The following is a 22,384-nucleotide window of genomic DNA, read 5'->3' on the forward strand; positions in this document are numbered from 1 at the left end:
AAAAGTCCTGAATATTGAACATTTTGCAATTTTGTGTGTCGCCATAAGTTCAAACTTATTTATCCAAAATATTGAGCAATCTAGTGAGCAAGTTTCAATGTTACATCATCAGCGCTAGTGAGGGTACAATGTCCAACGTGTCGTGCTACTGAGGGAACAATGTCTAACGTGTCGTGCTACTGAGGGAACAATGTCCAACGTGTACTGAAGGGGACAATGTCCAACGTGTCGTGCTACTAAGGGGACAATGTCCAACGTGTCGTGCTACTGAGGGGACAATGTCCAACGTGTCGTGCTACTGAGGGAACAATGTCCAACGTGTCGTGCTACTGAGGGAACAATGTCCAACGTATACTGAGGGGACAATGTCCAACGTGTCGTGCTAATGAGGGAACAATGTCCAACGTGTCGTGCTACTGAGGGAACAGTGTCCAACCTGTACTGAGGGGACAATGTCCAACGTGTACTGAAGGGCACAATGTCCAACGTGTCGTGCTACTGAGGGAACAATGTCCAACGTATCGTGCTACTGAGGGAACAATGTCCAACGTGTGTCGTGCTACTTAGGGAACAATGTCCAACATGTACTGAGGGGACAATGTCCAACGTGTCGTGCTACTGAGGGGACAATGTCCAACTTGTCGTGCTACTGAGGGGACAATGTCCAACTTGTCGTGCTACTGAGGGAACAATGTCCAACGTGTATCGTGCTACTGAGGGAACAATGTGCAACGTGTCGTGCTACTGAGGGAACAATGTGCAATGTACTTGTCTAAGAGATTAATACTCGCAGTGACTGAATACCATCTGGAACTATGACATGCCGAACATTTTGGAGTAACTTAAACTATGACATGCCGAACAGATTCAAGTGACCGATGAAAATTTTAGCGTGATTAGAAATAATGCATAACGAATATTATGGAGTGACTTTAACTAAAACATGACATGCCTCGAACATTTCTGGTAGACTTTTGAGTAAATTGAAAGCGCAGTCGTAATCTATGTAAGCACGAATTCTAATACGGCTCTCATGTGCCTGATGTGAAAAATTCTAAGATAGTCTCATCTGAAATGGGTGCTGCCTATAGAAGTTGACGTTCAGAGAGACAAATGTCGTGATATAACATAGAAAACAGCTTTACAAGGAATGTCTCTAAAACACTAGCATATTTGTGTGACTGTCGGCTGCTTTACAAGTACATCGTCTGTGCAGTTGTTATTCACAAATAACGCTGTAGACTAAAACAGAAACAGATCTATTAAAGGTTTCATAGAAAGACGTCATGACTCCACGGCTCCAGTACTCTTTTCTACCCTACGAGAATACTGTCAAAATGTTTTGATCTGAAATAATTCAGAATGGTTAAAAGTAAATAATCAAGGTCGTTTGAAGACATATAGACATACTCGTACACTGCTCACATGTATTTGGTTAAGCATGGAATTTAAAATGGATTATTTGCTACACTATCTATTTTATAATAGACCCGATTAGTATGGTCTTTGCAAAGTTTTCATTTAATTTGATACTATAGAAAATGAGTTTTATGTAATATTAAATTGTTGTGTGTACAATGATTTGACAAGATTTGTTCACAAAAGCAAATCGAGGGCTCAGAGCGAAACTAGTCTGTCTGCTTCTATTTCTATAATGCACTTAGACTAGTTTCGCACTGAGACCTCGAAATTATTTCAATATCATTTTTCTCACTGTCTGATTACGATAGATATTGTTTTCTGTTTTCGAACCCATATATGATTTGGGGTGTGTGCAAAAATTTGTTCTATGATCAGTTTTTAACCTGTAAATACAGTTGTAAATAATGTCAATAGTTTTTACTTAAGGTAAATATTGTTGTACTTTTTATCTCACCCTGGAATACCTCTGCTAATCTTTTTCTCTTTGATTTGATCAAAGCGATGATTTACCATTTCTTAAAACAAGCGTGGTAGAACTTTTTTATGATTTCATTTTTTTAAAAGAAAGCAGTATATAATATCTGGTTAGCAGTGGTGTTTCGGTTAGATTACGTTAACTTATACAGTGATAACAGTAAATAGCTGTGATATTTTCAGCCATCTTTTATGTTATAACTCCATGTTGGAGTGGCATTGTATTTTTATGCTTTAAACATTGTTTTGTATTGCTGTTATAAAATGTATGTTTAATTATAAGATGTAAATAAATATTGCTACTATAACAAAACTAAAACATTGTTTAAACTATGTAGTAAGAAAACTAGAATTATGCTCAAGGGTAACAAGGTCGAGCCCGTTAAAAGTGAACATACAAACAACGCAGCTCATAAAATTTAGTTACTGGACAAAATCTGACATGACCTTTGAGCTCTAAGTGTGCCATTGACCTTTAAGATAGGGACCTCTGCGTTTTGAAAAAGATGCTCTCCTTTTGAGGCAAACGTTTCTGCCAAATAAAACAAGATTTACGTGCCATTGACCTTTGAAATAGGTGCATTGGTTTGCATTTTAGAGAAGCAAACATTTCCACCTAATATAAAAATAAATTGCTCTATGCATGTTCATACTAATGTTCATTTATCAAGTAACTGATAACGATCGGTACAGATCCGGCAGTCTGATCTCGCAAAGCCCGCAATATTGCCCGTGTTTTCACACCGTGGCATGACGAGCTGTTATGTAATCCTAATGCGGATCTCACTTAGAAAGTGACCTAATGTAATGAATTTGTTTCTTGGCAAACTAGTCAACTAATCCGACGTATTCAGTTTGTTTAATTGTACGTCAAATGTATAGGCTGTAAAAGTCGAAATAAAAAGCAGAACAGCGACAGTAAGTGTCACAGGCAAACAGGCATGATTATTATGTGCTTCAAAATGTACTGACCAGTTCTTTTCAATGGTGAATTCACTTCCTTATCCGACAAGAGGAAGGGTGTGGCAAACAGTGAAACACAGCTCCCGATCGAATATTCAGGCACTTGGTTCGCTCCATATTTGTGTGGTCCTCGCCGTATTCTGAAACCAAGCAGTGGGTACTCACCACTAGTGCTACATCATATCTTCATGTAGGAAGATCACTGTGTAACTCTCATTTCCGGAAACTTGGATGTGAGCTTTCTTTCCAATCCCCATTGGTTTATGTCAAAATGTTTTTTTATGAAATGGCATAGTTTCTGAGTTGATGCAAGAAACAAGAAAAAGGACTGAATAAAACAATAATTTATTTTCGAAAACACACACCATCGTTGAACTCATTGTCGAGCCGTCTAAATCCTTTAATTAAATATTCAGAATTTGACAGCCACCAGACATACTTGTCCAGGAAAACGAATAATTTTGCTGGTCCTTCGCAGTTCAAATCTCACAAAAGTTTGACTGTACCTTTTATATGAAGTTATTTTTCTCCGCAACAAGAAGGTTCGATATTCCATCAAAACTTAAAGCACTGTATTTAGAATCTAAATTTAAGCAAGTTTCTTATGTAACTCGTCACTTTTAAATTAGCAAGACTTTAATGAAATTTCCAAGTGAAAGTTATTCTACACACAATGTCAACAGGTCAGTAAATTTTTCTATTGTTTAAATGCTATGTAATTACTGACTATTTGTTGTCTAATTATTAATGATATGAAATTTTTGAAGTATTTATTCTCATAGCAACATTCATAAGAAAACAAGAGTGTCCCGTAAGACAGCGCGTCACAATATTCGGCGATTTGCACAGTAAATGAATTATGTCTCAAAGAGACTCATTAAAAGGAAATACCCAATAATTCTGTTTCAGAAAATAGAGTATTGGGATTTGTTAGGGGAGTTCCCTAGTACCATTTTTTAAATACCAAAATATGTCTAGAATCAAAGTTTGCAAAAAATTAAGATGAAAGGGCATAATTTGGTTAAAAAATAAATCGGTTATCAGATTGTTACCACAAAATCAGATGTGAGGAAAGATACATTTTGTTTCAAGTCTGTCTATATTGTTACTAAAGTAACAGAAAGCAATTTTTGTTTCGAAAAACTTTAGGTATAAAGTGCATAATTCTGCAAAAATACAATTGAGTTACAGAGATTGTAACTACACAATGCAGTATGATGTAAATAGATATGTTTTTAATTTCAAGTCGATTATGCTTTTAAAGTACAAAGATATGTCCTATAAATAAAGCTTTCCGAAAAATTATTAATGACAATAATTCCAAGCATAACAATTGGTGACTTGACAGTATCAAAAAGGCCCAGCACTGCAGTACTTGTTTGTATCTGTCAATGTTATGTGAAGTTTACAGAAATGGTAAAGCATAGTTACAAAGTTGATGACAGAAAAAAAAGGTTCCGAAACATTTTACCTTTATAATAGACTAGTATACACTTGTTGACTTTGAACCTTAAGTATAATGGGCCCAGCACGCCTGACTATACTTGTTTGTATGCTGGAAATGTGAAGTTACAGTAGATCACAGAAGACCATTTCGTGTGAAATTATTCAAACATCCTGAAATCAAAGCGTTTAGGTTTTGATTATACGGATATGACTTTTCTGCTTTGGTGAACCTTAACTGACAAACCAAGAATAAGTAGAAAATAAGACCACGTAGAAAACAACGTGGTCAAGTTTTTCATTCAGCTCACCATGGTATTAAGGAAACTTCGCTGTGAAGAATAAGTGTTTTTGCACTGGAGACGGACGACGTTACTTATGAGCACACGGACTAGTTAGGATATTCATAAATACGCTCAAAACCCTGAGGCAGGTGAGCTGAAAAAGAATCTGAGTCGAAATCATTGAGTTAACCACAGCACCGCCTATTAGTGACAGGTCACCGGTCGCAACAATACACCATGTTACGTAGTTCAAACTAATAATGGATCTAATCTAACTAATATTGATTTCCCTAATCGGCGGACAAGTCTATATATACTGACCACTTAGACGTCAAAATCAAACTCATTAAATACTTACAACTACTTACTTCCACCAAAACTTCCGGGTATAGAAGATTAAGATTTAATGGGATTACTGGTTCCGTGAGGACAATTATCGTAACCGGTTAACAATTGGAAGTGCTTGTGTAAAAAATTGGAAGCAAGCTTTGAAGAAGACATACCGGTAGATAGATAGATAGATAGATAGAAGATAGATAGATAGACAGATAGATAGATAGATAGATTTTGGCCAAGGATAACATTTACATCAACACCCAATTCTAGTTCTGGGACCACATGGTAAATATAAATATCTTATCTAGTATGCTTGTATTTTCACTTTCTTTCTTTATGTTTGCATTTTCAAATTTCAATGCAATAGAATGTATAACACAATCTTACTACGAGTTTTTGGAAGCAAAATATACAACCAAGCAAAATAAAGTCATATTCGGTTTGATGGGAGGTTATGGAGTATGCAACATCCCTAAAGTCCAACACCAAACTAGCACCGGCTGAAGTGGAATTCAATTAAACAAATACTGTAAATGAACTCATTGATGAAGCTTAGATAATTAACGGAATGAATAAATGGATCGAGTTTCAACACTTCGAAATTTTTAAGAAAATTAGCGTCCATTTGAAGGATTTGGAGTGGAGGTTGGATACATAAGATTATTAAAACATTTAAACGCCCCGAATATCTCAAGAAATTATTAAGATCGTCCTCTGATCAAAGGACATTTTATCAGTCAATAAGAATTTTAGAAACGAAGTGCAAATTTATCGTGGAACACAATATGTTGAGCAGAAGACGCAGGTAGATAGATCAGTGGCCAGTGCGTCACTTAAAGATCAGTCAGGGACGCAAGATGAAAACAAATTTCGAGAAATGAGTGAGCGAGTTTATAGGATGACGAATTATTAATAAGAAAACGCACAACACTTCAAATCCATTTTGTACCGAACCCTATTGACGATTAATTAAAAACGTAGCTATCTTGATCTACAACATTTTAAAATTATTGACAAGCCTATCTGGATTTTTAATTACATTCCGACATAAAGCCGTTCACAAAGCAATCTTAAATTATTTGTGGACATGTCCAGCATGTGAACAATTGGTTAAAGTCGATTCTGTAACAGGCTCAATGTGTACGTCATATACCAGTATACATGTATATATTTAAAAGACGAAGAAGAAGAAATAAAAAAAGATCCATCAGCATATCTTCAGTGATAAATATAACGTGTATGGCAAGATAGCAGATATGCCAATACAGGTTTAACTTTTGGCTTTGGGGGAGACAACTGGGAAAGCCCAAACATGTTTTCTAACTATTTATAAACACACATAGAGTGTCATTGCAGTTAGAAATTATCTATTTAAATTCTTCCTTTTTCAAAAGCTGTAAAGACATATGTTGCGAGATTTCGAATATCTTTACTATTTTCATTAACAAATAATTGCAAAATTTTAGATAACTTGGATTATGCCAGAAATACTTTCTGATACACTGTACACTTAGGTCTAAAACTTCCTGACATTCAATAACAAAATGGTACTCATCTTCTTATATATGTCAGCTAGGAAAAATTCTGTTTTCATAAAGTATAATAATAAACTTTATCAACTACAAAATTGAGATATATACATAATTATTCTTAAGACTGGAATGCAAATATTCATATAATTTCTATATTCCTTGAAGATCTCGATTTACATGTATTTGTCATCCATGGAAATTTATGAAAGGTCTAAAAATGTACTTAGAGTACTTAAGTATTACTTGGTATGATAAAAAAATAGAATAATAAGTTTTCATTTCATCAGGAAACGTTTACATGAGTGCATAGCTTTTTACATAAATAAATGTAATCAGTGGAAGTATGCTACCTCAAAATTGCACACTGATAAAATATACAGCCCTTAAAGTATACAGTCCCCTAATCTCCGTGATAGAGAAAAATGTCTGATCAGAATAAATACTGTTCAAGATATGCTTCTATTTAGGTTTAAATCTTGTATTTATTTAACGTGACAGCACTTTATCATAATGTCAATATTATATTTTAGCGTGTGTCTCATGGCATTCAATGTAAATACTACAAGACGGGAAACAACCGGAAAAGGAAAGAAATAAGCTCAAATGTCATATCCAAGTAGAGGTGACAGGAAAGATTCTGCTCGTTTACGTTGATTACCGACAAATTAGAATTGATTTTTTTATCAAGGGGTGAATGCGAAAGAGGTCTAAGTGCATACATCTTGTATGAACAGAGAAGCACTTAGTGTTCTTTCGCATTCACCACTTATATGACTGAAAAAGCTGTTGAAAAAGACTTTAATTAAACCCGAACACACGCACGCACGCGCACTTGATTTTAAAGACAGAAAAAGTTTATTTCTGAATAATTAGCCGATTATAATAAAACAATGACATCGCCTAAATTGCAACTGCATTGGCAAGCTGAAAGCCAGCTATCAGTATATAAACTCAAAGAGGCTTTTTCTAAATGAAATTTTGTGTAACTGCTCGATGGTATACTAGCATTACGTACTTCACAGATCTTTCAGTCTCATTTATGTTAAACATAACAAACAGGCCGCTGACTGGCTTTTTCAAAAAGCTTACCTTGTAATCACTTATCATATATAAATATTGCATACATTCCATGACCTCAAAATACCATTGAAGCCATATAAAATCTAATTTTTAAAAGTCTTTGAGTTCTGCTCAACCCGTGGCTAGAGAGCGTGGACGATAGCTTGTATCCCCACTACCGTCCATGAACAGGCTCAATCAAACCGAGCCTGCAACATCTTCGTTTATGTCGTGTTGGACGACCTGTGGTTTTCCATAACATTCATGTTTTTGGTTAAGGAATATTGGAAACGCCGAAAGAAGTTAGCGACCATTTTGGAACAAATAGATTTTGATTCTAAAACCCGTTTAAAAGAAGAGTTTGGAACTATAAGAAAGCTGATTTTATTAAGTTAAATGACTAAATTAAAAACACAGATTAGTCAGATATAAAAAAAACGGAAGTATAGATAATGCTTATGATAATGTTGATGAAACAAACACTAAACTTCCTGTTTTCTCACTAAGAACTTGAAAATTTTATCATACAAGAACAAGAAATTACGCACATTCTATTAAATTTAGTTGTTAACAAAGCATCCGGTCCTGACGAAATTAGTCATAAAATGTTAAAAGAAACTTCTAAAACATTGTGTAACCCTCTTTGTCTACTTTATTATCGTTCAATGTCCGGAAAAAAATGCCACCTTTTAAAAACGGCAACAAAGATGAACCGTCAAATTACAGACCAATTTCTCTTATTTGTTGTGTTGAAAAAGTTATGGAACGTATTATCTTTAAACATATGTTTAACTATCTGCATGATAATTCACTAATATTCCAAAATCAATCAGGTTTCTTACCAGGACATTCTACTATTTATCAACTCATTGACATCTATAATAACATTGCAAATCTTTAGACAACAAAGAATGTACATATATTGTGTTTTGTTATATATCCAAAACGTTTGATAGAGTTTGGCATAAGGGACTAATTTTTAAAATACGACAATATGGAATCACTGGAAATTTGTTAAGACTGGTTAGAAAATTATATAATGAATAGAACTTAAAAAGTTTTCGTCAGAACTTCTTTTTCAGAGTCACAATGGTGTTCCTAAGGGCTCAGTTCTTGGACTTCTTTTATTTCTTATCTATGTAAATGATATAGCTGACTCACCGTTTTAAGTATTACTACACTTTTTGCAGATGATAGTTCTCTAGCCGTATCAACAAGTAACATTGATACGATGGAATATCATGACCTCCACAAAATTAAGTTATGGCCCTAACAGTGGTTAGTAAATTTTAATCCGTCTAAAACAGAAGTTATGTTCTTTTCCTATTGTAATAGAAACCGTCCAAAGATATATTTCGATAATGTACACCTAACATTTGTGGAACATCATAAACAATTCTAATTCAACGAAATACCCTCAATCAAATATATAGATCTTATTTACGTCCACGTCTGGAATATGCCTCGTTGTTATGAAAAAGAATACAATACGAAGCTGCTAGAGTTGTAACGGGTTTAACAAGATAAGTATCTATTCAAAGTTATTAAAAGAAATCGGATGGGTATCTCTTGCGGACAGAAGAAAAATTCAAAAATTAATTTTAGTATACAAAGGAAAACATTATCTATTGCCACTGTACTTATCACAGGTATTCCCTCCTGTAGTGGAAAATGCATATGAAAATTAATACTGGTTGAAAAATAATGTCAATTATGTATCAATGGCGAGAAGAACAGACTATATTCTAAAAAAAAAAACAAAGACAAATATCAAACAGGGAATGTCACGTACCAAAAACGCAGCCTTCCCAAAACGAAACCCACAGCACGCAAACGCGCACACCACAAACACACACACACATACACATACACAAAACCAACACATTAGGACAAAACGAACAAACAAAGGAACACAATGGGGCACCGCCTTGGAACGGTCAGTGGCAAAAACACCACTGGGGAGCTTAAACCGGTTTATGGTACGCACCCAACCTCACTCTCCCAAAATACAGTAATCAAAGGAGAAATCTTTTTTAGTTTTTATAAAAACACGTCAATTCCACCCTGTTAGCATGAAGAAATTACTTTTTGGTATTGATATCCTGAACGATTATCAAAATTTGCTCTTATATCATCATGTTCATCATTTTATAAAGGAAATTAAGGGATTTGATAACTTCTGTACAATTTTATTATTTAGTTTTCTGTACTACAATGATATACATTAAAATAAAACGGACCAGTGCTAAAAATTAATCACAGGAAATACATTGGACAGGGGAGATGACGTCTGTTATATCAGCGGCGAATGTTTCTATTTTTCTCGTATTTTTTTATATAATTGTTGTTGTTTTTTTCTGTACTATTCTTTTTTTATGTCCATTTTTTCTGTTCTTGATATGATAAGTTATTGTTCACGTTAAATAACATATAGTCTGCTTTTTCAGGGGAGGGCCCCCGATAATGTTGTTATAACTTCTGGCCCAACCCTTTTGTATTTTTACATTGATGTATTCATGTATGCTTGTTGTATGTGTGGGAATAGAAGATATATATAAACACAATAAAATATGATTAAACTAAACTAAACTCTGCTCATTAAAGATACTGAAACTTCAACTGTGAGATCATCCTGGTACAGATCTTACTCATTCTGAAGATGTTCTTTGTCAGTTAAGTAGTTTTAACGTATAACTGTATTAACTTCCTTTTTACTTGTTATACAGTTGACATGACGCTTTTGTGATGGATTTAAGTGAAAAGGTAGTTTTTTTTTTATATTTCATAACTGGAAAGGATAATATCATGACATTTTGTACTTGAGCGTTTTGTTTGTCGCATTAAATTTACTATATTTTTAACTAAATTGAAAATAAAATGTAAAGTGTGCTTTAAACACGTTTTCTTCCATATTACTCAGCCTCCCCTCACTCAATGTAGACATTTTCCTCGAATTCGAATGCTAGATAAATATTTTTTACAATTTATTTCCAAATCTACCAATTTTGCTAGATAATATTTGTATCATTGTAGAAGTCTTTAGAGCAATGTGTTGATCGTAATAAGTCTGTACCCTGACTTTTCAATCAGAGCTGTTATATTTCGATCTCTTCAGATCATTCAGCACGACATTTATGTTGTGTTAGTGTACTGTTTAATATTTCGGCCTGGCTGGTTCCAATACTCCCGCTTTAAAAGCTTTGGGTATTGTTTAATCACCCCTTGGATATAGTGCCTACTTTTTAATTTTGTCTTTTGGCCGTTTCTGTGATATGCAGGCTCCATAACCACAGATCCCCTCTCTAAATTCTAGTTTGTTTAGTTCTGCCCATTGTTTTCTCGTTTAGGGCACAGCCATTATTTTATCTGGGGACCATACGCCGCTTTTCGTGGAATTGCACTCTGTGCATCATTGTAGGTTCCGTGTGCGCCGCTGTATGAATACATCTGCGGATGTCTCTAAATTACATTCTGGTACTTATAACATGTGTAAATGTTGAGTTCTGCTCAACCCGGGGCTAGAGGGCGTGGACGGTAGCTTGCATTTCCACTTCCATCCATGAACAGGCTCAGTCAAATCGAGCCTGCAGCATTTTCGTTTATGTCGTGTTGGGCGACCTGTGGTTTTCTAATTTTTTATTTTGTTACATGTATTATATTTTCTGACCCTTTGGTTTCATGTTGTTTATTCAAAATTTCCGCATACTAGAGTCTCGTCAAGGTGTTGCACATTTCATTACCTCTCATAAACAGACTTACCAGACCGGAACTGCTATCATTTTGCTTGGTTCGTTCTATTCTAATCTAATACTAGTATACTATTTACTTGGGAGATTGCCCACTAGAGCCAATGTATGAGCTACAGGTTATCAACAATTCTCAAAGTATACTTATTTTGAAAAAGTAACTCATTTGTTGTTCCTTTAGTATACACTTATTGAAATGCTTGCTGGTCAATAGCTGGTCCTGTGGACCCCGTGCAATAATTTTGACTTTTGACCGGCAAGAAACAGTTCTTGTTAATTGTCACAGGGTGAGAAAAATGTGCAGTCAGTCCAGGGCTCTACTGACCGAGCTAACCGGCTGCCTGACACATATTCTCCCCTAAGGTGACCAAGTCCGTACCGTGACATTTCGTCTTCGAATTCTGGAGGTACATAATATTGCAAGCGTCGTAAGACTGACCAAGCAAGCATGCCACGGCCCCACGTTGGGTGCCAAATGTCACAGGGTGAGAAAAATGTGCAGTCAGTCTGGGGCATAAACCCTGGACCCCTCGCTTACAGAGCGTGTGTTCTCCCGACCGAGCTAACCGGCTGCCTGACACATCTTCTCCCCTAACGTGACCAAGTCAGTACCATAACATTAATTATAATGAATATCAGCGACTCATTTGTTGTTCCTTTAGTATGCACTTATTGAAATGCTTGCTGGTCAATAGCCGGAACTTTGTACAAACTGAACTCTTGACAAAGAATAACTTCATTAATGTCTGACAAAGTCATATTTCTATTTTATCTATTTTAAACCCTCAATAGTTTTGGTTTAAACAATATTTATTTCAAAATCTGCATTAATTAAACTATGTAACCCAAGATTGAGGAATAAGCTACAAGCTTTATCAAAACCTTAATTATAATGATCAGCAGCTAGCCAGGACAATTTATCTCTCACAGACACCGTTCTACTATTTATTAAAATATACCAACGTTATCTTAAAGTCAATATTTTAAATAAAGATTGATACACAAAATAGCATTCCTTTTTATCATAGGAAGAAGGTTGACAGCGGTGTCAGATAAGCTCAATGGCCTACATGCAGGAAAGACTTCCAGGTAGAGCCGATCAAAGTTTACAACTCTAGGCGTTGTTGATACAATCAGGATTATCACCTTATGTTTCACAACCGGAAATAACTACATGCATAAATGCACTCTTAACTCCTGATGCAAAGTTAAATTTTCTTCCCTTATCTATCTGTTTTTGTTTCTTCCTTAAATATTGTATGCCTGACACTTCATATACATACAATTCATAGACAATATACGTCAGTTAGTGATCGAAAATATTGCATATATCCAATTTCTTTAACACTTTGTACGTTCATCCCCTCTCAAAATTAACAATAAAGATGTATTTTTTTAATTGCAGATTTAGTGTCCTCCCGACAGCAGTTTATAAACATGATGCGCATTCTGGTATTGTGTGGAACAGTCGTTGCAGTGGCGTGTGTGACCATTGCCCAGGCAGCCGCAGGTGATTGTAAAATAGACTATATGGCGAATGAGACACAATCATCGAAAGAGTATATCGCAGAGGGCTGTTATTCTGTGAGATGCGATCACCTGTCTTTAACAGAGGTCCCAAAGGACTACCCAGACCCACCGACAAACAAATCACTTTGCTTCCTTGACCTTAGCTGGAATAACTTTGACCAGCTTAAAAATAACTCATTTGTCAATGCTGCTAATTTGAACACTTCATTGATTCGAAATCTTTATCTGGACAATTCGAATATTTCTTACATTTCGTCGAATGCATTCTTAGGCCTCTCCGGTCTAATGTATCTCAATTTATCTGGAAACCATCTTATTTGGCCAGATGGATTCGGTAAAGGTGTATTCAAACCGTTGTCAAATCTCTGCTACTTGAATATTAAAGAAAATCGTTTACGAACATTTGAAGGCTTGGGAGTAGAGTTGGGATATACAAGATTAGGAGGAATGTTTGCTGAACTTTGCGCCGATTGCACATTCGGTAAAGAATTTGAACAACTTGAACATCTGGTCAATCTGAGCTTATCCGGACGTTCTAAAGGTGCCTGCAATGTTCCGGTTATCCATAACAATACATTTGAAGGTCTAACAAAATTGCAGCGCCTTTGGCTATCGTCCTGTAACATCGAGGAAATAGAAGCAAACACCTTCAGTCCATTGAATGAAAGTCTGATCTTACTAGATATCTCGTACAATGAAAAATTGAATTTTACAAGAATGAACACAGCTTTATATGGTTTGAGGAACTCTTCAAAACTGCACATTTTAAATGTGAACCGGATTCATAACGTACATGATATTGGTGTAGCGGTAAAAGGATGTGACCTAGAAAATCTTAGAACACTACGTGCGCTTACTACGCTGCATATGGACCTTAATAAAATAGAAATATTTGAAGCGGAAATCTTTAACCCAATATCTTTGTTTCCTGGTTCACTTAGAGATCTGACATTATCTGGAAACAGGTTATCGTTCGGAAAATATATCAATTTTATTCACAACGCTACGAATATCACTTGCCTCGACATATCCAGACAACATTTGTATTACGACCCTTTTCTGTACGAACATTTTGAACCCGAAAACACGCAAGAAGAGTCGAAAGCTGCAGGCAACTGCATGCAGTATGAACCTTTAGAATTCACCAATGATACATGTAGAGACAACTGTACCGTTTGTTTCCCTCCGAATTTACGTCGCATAAAATGGAGAAAAAGCTTCCTCAATTTCAATACAGAAATGACTCTTCAAATTTGCGGAGCAACACTACTTTCACATTTAGATTTGTCATTTAACTTACTTACCAAATGGAAAAGTTCAATTAAAGGATTAGAGAGTCTAAAACATCTGGACCTTTCTGAAAATTACTGCAGTGAGATCGCTCCAGTGTTCTTTGAAAATTTTAGACAATTAAAGCATCTTAATATCTCTGGAAACATTTTAGGAGTGTCATTTGGCCAAACCTCTTCTTATCTGTCAAACAAGATATTTAGAAACTTAACGCAAATTACCGACCTTGACCTCTCAAATAATAGGATTGAACGATTTTCAGATCGGCACATTTTCAAAGGTTTGAGAAATATAAAGTTTATGTATTTACATTCAAATCTGATGGGTGACTGGAAGTATGCAATGCCAAAGAGCAAATCGCTAAAATTGCTAGATTTGTCACGAAATAAGTTAAGCACTCTTACGAATAAACTAAGAGCATACTTAGACGCACTTTGCCAAGGCACGCACTGCAATGTGAGCCTCATTCTAAAAAACAATCCCCTGGAATGCAGCTGTAAGACATTGCCTTTTCTAAAATGGATGTTGTCCACAAAAGTGGTCGTTAAAAGGGACGAATGTAAGTTTAATACGGAACAGCGTAACATATCGGGGAATGAAGCTTTGCACACAATGATAGAAACATTGGAAAATAAAGAATGTCTCGACAAAAGCTGGCAAACGTGGACTGTTGGAATTATTTGTGCGATTGTCGGCTGCTTCATGAGTATTGTGATCGGCGTATCGGTTTACAGATATCGATGGAAACTGAGATATCTATATTACAGTAGAAACAGACGATTTAATCATGAAGGGTTTGAACGTCTGTTTGAAAATGACGCCTTTGTGTCTTATTCGAAGTGTAAAGCAAGTTTCATAAAAAACAACATGGTACCGTCACTTGAGGAGCAACGAGGTCTTCGGCTGTGGGTGGCAGACAGAAACTCAATACCGGGCACATCAATTGCCGAAACTATCACGCATGGTATATATAACAGCCGGAAGTCGGTCCTTCTTATTGACATGGACTATCTCAAGGACAGCTGGTGTGATTATGAAATGAATATGGTACATGTTGAATCCACCGAGGCAAAGAGAAAGCTTATCATTATAGTTCTTATGGAAAACATTCCTCTTGAAAATCTACCCATAAATGTTATGCGCTTCCTTCGTAGTGAAAAGTCCCTTGAATATCCAGAGCACGGGCACGACATGGACGTATTTTGGACAAATCTTGCAGATGAAATCATGAGTTAAGTGATGCATTATTCAATATTAAAGTGTTTTTGTTCACTCAAGCATAATATATTTACATGTTTCTTATCTGATAAACGCTTTTAAAAACAATGTCCGCAATAATCAAAATTCTGAATCTGAAATTTAGGTAATATAATCTGTGAAAAGATCCTTTGGAAGCATAGAAGGCAACCAAGCATCATAATAGCAAATTAGGTTTGATTTAGTCTGTTCATGAGGGGCAATGCAATGTGCAAAACCCCCCACACCCCCAAAGCATCAACTTAAGCGGAATTCGTTTTTGTAATATATTTTTATTTCCCAGTAGGTACAATACATTTACAATAAATACATCAGTGACAGTTATTTCTTGCCAGTATTGAAAAACAGTACATTCTTGATTAATCTTCAGTATTCATGACAAATACTATTGGAAATAACTGTGATAAAAAAAGAAGAAGGAGAGTAAAAAAGAAAAAGAAGAGGGGAAAAATGAAATATAGAATATATATATTCCGTTATTGATGGAAAAATGCATTGTTTTAGCTCCACATAAAGTGATTTTAGACAGCTCATATTATTTCTCCAATACTGTCAAAAGCTGATCATTTATGCCTATGATGTTCTAATTTGTAATGCATTGTGGCTATTTCCTGTTCTAATTTAATTCGTAGTTTCAAATATAAAATAAAATTGTCAAAGAAAGGCAAGAGTTTTCTGTTTTTCACCTGAAAATGTAAATTGTCATTAAAACGATCAGAAAGTTTATAACCTTTATATTTTGTCACCGAAACTGATTATTTCTAAATTACAGTATACTGAAATGTTTAAGACACTTGGGAACTCATTTAATCTATTCCACATATGTTGAGCATATTGGCATTCCCAAAATAAATGCTCTTGACTTTCTACATACATGTTACAAAATTTGCATAGACTTGAACTGATTAATTTTACCTTTAATAGATATTTATTAACTGAAATAAAACGGTGAATATGTTGTATTGAAAGCTTCTCAGTTTTCAGTCTATTTTTCTAATGTATTTCTTCTGTATTTAATACACCTTCCCATTTGCATTCTTTTTATTTATTTATTTTTTTTTTCATTTGTATTTCAAGTACTTATTTGGTGATTTCGTTTTAGATAGAGTTGTAAGTAATGATTCATTTCTATCATATACTATGTTTCTGTCTTTCAACTTTACCTTTTTGTTTTTATGGAATACATTTAGCTAGCTGAATACACTTTAAATAATCTATATTTTCCAAATCATTAATATACTTGAAGTTTTGGAAGGAATAGAAGCTATTTGATAGAATGTTGTATATACTTAATGCCTTTTTCATACCTTTCTTTATATAAAAATGTTTTTGATTTCATTTTTATATCTGAGTTGTTCCATATGATTTGATGACTTACTTCTGTTTTATTTTCATTATCTTTTACGGATTTCCATGTAAATAATATATCTTTTAAGACCGTATTGTCTTTGTATATCATTTCGATATCATTTTTTGTTAAGATTACTTCAAATATTAAAGATCCTCCCATTTTACATATTATGTTTTCATAAAACATCTTCCATGCTCCTTGTTATTTTCATCATTTATTCGTTAAATCCAACATGCTTTTAATGCATTCAGAAAATACTTAAAATCAATCAGTTTTAAACCCCCTTCATCATAATGGAGTATTAATGTATCTCTTATGAGTTTTTTTTCTGGTTTATCATTCCATGGTTTATAAATTTAAACATTGCTTTTATCATTTCTTTTATCTGGCGGTGTTGGTAGTACTGTAAGCGGGTATATTAATGGTCTTTATAGCTGAGTGTTAAATTTCTATGTTGCCATTGTTTAAGACAGTTTTTAAAACTACATTATTGTATTTATCTTAGGTTCCATTATTATCAAAGTTATTTTCATTGTCATTTGAAAAGATCATTCCTAGCGTTTTTACTGATTCCGTTGTCCAGATAATTCTATTTCTATGTTTTAACATTTATGTGTTTAACGATCCAACTTCTAAAACAGTAGATTTATCGGTGTTTAACTTTTCCAAAACCTGTTATAACGTTAATAAATCGTTCAAAGGAATTTTCAGTTCCACTATTAGCAAAGGTTGCATTCTATCTAATAGGTATTGAATGGACTCCATGATTCCAAAGGACCAAAATATATAAAGAGAAATATAAGACTTAGAGTATCAATCGTTCATTTTGTCGTAATAAAATGTGAGCTGATTTATTTATTTTATTTTCGGTAAATCATGAAAATCATGAATTAAAAACTTCAGTTATATCAGTATCTTTTTTCTGAACGGACATAACCACAGAATGTGTTCTATACTATTGTGTAAGAAAACAAAACGTGTAAGACTCGGACTAAAGTTAAAATCATTTTTGTCAAATCCGCTTGAAGTGGTATCAACAAAGTCTTCATCTCCCAACAGTTTTTAAGGATCATGTATGGTTTTTTTTTTGGATAATGGACTTTTTAGGATCATGGAGATTTTTCTTAGGATCATGGAATACATATAATGTTTCTGTATATTAGAGTTCCACTTAATTAGTTTACTCGGTTGCCAGCAGTCTTCAAGTGTCGTGTTACTTCCGTAATAAGGTCACCCTGTATTTAGACTCAGTGTTGTTACTTTTTCTTGTCTTTTTGGGTCATAGACTCCATTCAATGCTTATGTAGAATAAAGTTCCGCTTAAGCCGGTACGAGGGGGCGCGAGATGTGTTGCACATTGAATTATTTCTGACCAAGTCTGCTATTATTTTCATGGTCGCATTCTCTGAAGGTTGTCTTTTATAAATTCAATTAAATCAATGTCTTTTGATGGATATTTTTCATTTTATCAGAATGAATAGTCGTTCCAATTACATAAATATATAGATACATGCAGATTTTTGCATTGTTCATTTATAACTTGTACAAACGTATGAACATAAGAACCACTAATCGTCGGGCTAGAGAAAATGTCTAGTCATGGGGAATGCCCTAACTAATCAGTTTAGGTCACATTTATTTATTTAACGTGATGGAAATTTATCTCAATGTCAAATCTGAAGATTTAGCACGTGCCTCATGCAGGTATCTAAATACTACAAGAACGGAAACCTGTAATACGCAGGAATTAAGTCAGTTTAAGAATGATGTAATTAAATATGTCTTCCGGGTAGAAGGAACATCAACCAGAGCAATAACAGTTGTTAGTGGTCCGCTTCGTGAGTAGACTAAAGCCTTTAAAAGAAAATATGGTACTGTGTTCCAGCGTATGTTCTTTCATTAAACGTTGTGTTTACATTATCAAATACTACTTGTAATGTATGTTATGATTGTCTTAAATTTTGTATTTTGTTACAATATAACTGGAATTCAAAATTATCTATATCTCCCGCTTGAATCGTGCAAGCTAGCATTTAAGTTTTGTAAATACGAGTATAAGTCGCGCATTTACTGTTTGACCAGTAGGGTTACCAAAACCTTGTGTTAGCCTTGACTTCGGTTAATTATAACTCCAGTGTATTTGGATGGGAATGAATCTGGTTTTATCCTTTATTTCACTACAGTGCCCATGTGTTTTTGTACAAACAAGTGTCGATACTAAACTAGTCTGGTGAGGTTTTGAATAGCTGTTGAAATTTAAAGTCCGTACACAGACTATGACAGTTTGTGCAACGACACTTGATTACTATCCGTAAATATGGAGTAAGTCACAACATATGATAATTATGTTCTAAATTTACGCAAAACGGTTGTTAGGCAGGTAGTTTTCTGCAAGATATCTATCATCTTTTCTGGACACTGGAGTGACGGTGGAGTTCCATTATCCGCAGAAAATTGAAAAAATATTTACTATTTCAGGAGTAAGTTCTTCAGCACATATTTTCAAAGCAGTGCCGTTTGGTATTTGGTCTTTTGCTCTTTGTAATTTGAACTGGAAACTGCAAAATATTTTGCGTACCGCATACTTTTAATATTTTGTATTTGAAATTCAAGATATATTTTCTCAGATAACGCGCCCACTTAGCTCAGTAAGGATAGCGCAGATCTATGAAAATCGGGGCCGTGGGTTCGGTCCCTGGGCGAGGCGTACGTTCTCCGAAATGATGTGACATTATGTATGACATCTTTCTTCACCCATCCATGATTCATGCAAATAAATTGAAAGATATTTATGGAGAACAGATTTGTACAAGTAATTTAAAATGCAATTTGCAACAAATGTCGTATTTGTCGAGTTTTTGTTTTGCAATTCAAGATTATATATTGAACCGTGATTCCGCTTTCTAAAAAGATGTTATTGTTCAGGCCCTTTTAGGTTTTAGAGTTTAATGTTTAAGTCTCTGTTACGCTTTGTAATTTAAAATATTTTGCATTTTGCAGTTCAAATTGCAAACTGAAATTCAAGTAAAAAAAAACACAGATATATACTGAACCGCGATTCAGTTTCTCAGAGAAGAGCATTTCAGGCTTTGAAACTAAACATTTCTGTCACTTCTGCGCTTTGTAATTTGAACTGAAAACTCCTGAATATTGATCATTTTGCATTTTGTGTCTCGCCATAAGTTCAAACTTATTTATCCAAAATATTGAGCAATCTAGAGAGCAATTTTCAGTGTTATGAACAGCACCATCAGTGCTACTGAGGGAACAATGTCCACGTCTAAGAGATTAATACTCACAGTGACTGAATGCCGACTGGAACTATGACATGCCGAACATTTTGGAGTGACTTTAACTATGACATGCCGAACAGTTTCAAGTGACCGATGAAAATTTTGGCGTGATTGCAAATAGTACATAACGAATATTATGGAGTGACTTGGACTAAAACATGACATATGACATGCCGAACATTTGCGGCAGACTTTTGAGTCAATTGAAAGCGCAGTCGTAATCTGTGTAAGCACAAATTCTGACATGGCTCTCATTTTGAATACTAATCCCCTGATGTGAAAATGTCTAAGATAGCCTCATCTGAAATGGGTGCTGTCTATGGAAGTTGACGTTCAGAGAGACGAATGTCGTGATATAACATAGAAAACAGCTTTACAAGGAATGTCTCTAAAACACTAGCATATTTGTGTGATTGTCGGCTGCTTTACGAGTACATCGTCTGTGCTGTTGTTATTCACAGATAACGCTGTAGACTAAAACAGAAACAGAGCTATTAAAGGTTTCATAGAAAGACATCATGGCTTCACGGCTCGAGTAGCAACTCTTTTCTAGCTTACGAGAAATTGTCAAAATATTTTGATCTGAAATAATTCAGAATGGTTAAAAGCAAATTATTAAGGTCGTTTGAAGACATAAAGACATACTCGTACACTGTTCACATGTATTTTGGTCAAGCATGGAATTCTAAATGGATTATTTGCTACACTATCTTTCATATAAAATGTGTTTTTTTTTATACTACCCGATTAGTATGGTTTTTGCAAAGTTTTCATTTAATATGGTACTATAGAAAATGAATTTTATATAATATTAAATTGTTGTGTGTACAATGGTTTGTTCACAAAAGCGAATTATTTGAATATCATTTTTTTCTTCTGTTTTCGAACCCAGATACGATTCGTAGATGTGCAAAAGTTTGTTTTATGATCCTTCAGTGACGTCAGTTTTTAATCTGTTAATAGAGTTGTAAATAATGTCAATAATTCTTTCTTAATATTTTGTATTATTACACATGCTCATCTAGTTCTATTTAAATTAGTGTGCTTAATAATTTCTCTTTTGTAGCTCTTTTATAACTTTGTTAAACTTGTTTTAATTTGTTGTATAGTCGGTTCAAAAGCTCTTCAGAGCTTATGTTTTGTAATGTTGCCTTTTTGCCGACTCAAAATAAAACTTATTGTATTGTATTGTATTGTAATATAAATATTGATGTATTTTATCTCACCTGGAATACCACTGCTAATCCTTTCTCTTTAATTTGATCAAAGCGATGATTTACCATTTCTTAAACTCATGCGTGGTAGTACTTTTTTATGCTTTCGTTGTTATTTGGGTATTTTTTTAAAGAAAGCAGTATGTAATATCTGGTTAGCAGTATAATGATAAATAGCTGTTATATTGTCAGCCATCTCCATGTTGGAGTAGCATTGTACTTTTATGCTTTAAACATTGTTTTATATTGCTATTATAAAATGTATGTACAATTATGAGATGTAAATAAAGATTGCTACTATAACAAAACTAAAACATTGTTTAAACCATGTAGTAACAAAACTAGAATTATGCCCAAAGGATAACAAGGTCGAGCCCGTTAAAAGTGAACACATCATCTCGGAGACACAAACAATGCAGCTCATTAAACCTTTGACCCCTAAGTGTGTCATTGACCTTTCAGACAGGGACCTATGTCTTTTGGAAGAGATCCTCTTCTTTTGAGGCAAACGTTTCTGCCAAACAGAACAAGATTCACGTGCCTTTGACCTCTGAGCTAGGTGCATGTGGTTGCATTTGACTCAATGTCTCAGAGAAGCAAACATTTCTACCAAATGTAAAATAAATTGCTCAATGCATGTTCATATTGTCTGGCCAATTTCAGATGCACGGACGGACAGGCGGACGGATGGGCGTACAAACGTATGAACATAGACCGAACAGTAATGTCAAGTTAGCCGCAAGCAGGTTCAACAAAAATTAATTATTAAATGTTTTAATAAGGTGTATTTACTATCATGCCGTTAAATGAAATGCAGCCTAAATCTCTGAATTGATAAAAATGATGATACAGTTTCAATTGATTTTTTTTCATGAAATGTGCAAACAATATGTATAGTTTTAGTTGAGAAGATATGCCGAGTGTTCCAAGTAAGACATTTTTAGGTTAACTCTGTTATTTGATAACGGAATTTAAATTCATTAGATGCATATTTTACACACATATATTGAACGTATCACAAACAATTTGTGCTTCTCATCACTGTATGTTACATTTTTTCATTGTGTTCTTGGACAAAACTGTCACCCTCAGAGGTTCGTCAAACCATGGTAGACCTCTGGTATGCGAAAATGTTCAAAGGGAGGCAAATACTTTTCCAAAACTTGAATGTGTACTCGCAGTTGAGCGCC

General features: G+C 34.6%; 1 protein-coding gene across 1 annotated transcript; it reads left to right on the top strand.

Annotated features, from left to right (window-relative positions):
- The first annotated feature begins 9,684 nt into the window (after positions 1 to 9,684).
- On the top strand, positions 9,685 to 16,776 carry LOC128548019 (toll-like receptor 4). Its single transcript, XM_053522278.1, has 2 exons — positions 9,685 to 10,276; positions 12,665 to 16,776. Exon 2 carries the CDS (start codon positions 12,697 to 12,699, stop codon positions 15,313 to 15,315), a length of 2,619 nt encoding a protein of 872 aa, XP_053378253.1. The 5' UTR covers positions 9,685 to 10,276; positions 12,665 to 12,696; the 3' UTR covers positions 15,316 to 16,776.
- The last annotated feature ends 5,608 nt before the right edge of the window (positions 16,777 to 22,384 follow it).

This window comes from Mercenaria mercenaria, chromosome 13 (genome assembly GCF_021730395.1).
Source record: "Mercenaria mercenaria strain notata chromosome 13, MADL_Memer_1, whole genome shotgun sequence".
Taxonomy (NCBI): Eukaryota; Metazoa; Mollusca; class Bivalvia; order Venerida; family Veneridae; genus Mercenaria; species Mercenaria mercenaria.

What these genes read in the sequence shown, in the direction of transcription:
- LOC128548019 (XM_053522278.1), top strand. Translation starts at nt 12,697, where the DNA reads ATGATGCGCATTCTGGTATTGTGTGGAACAGTCGTTGCAGTGGCGTGT.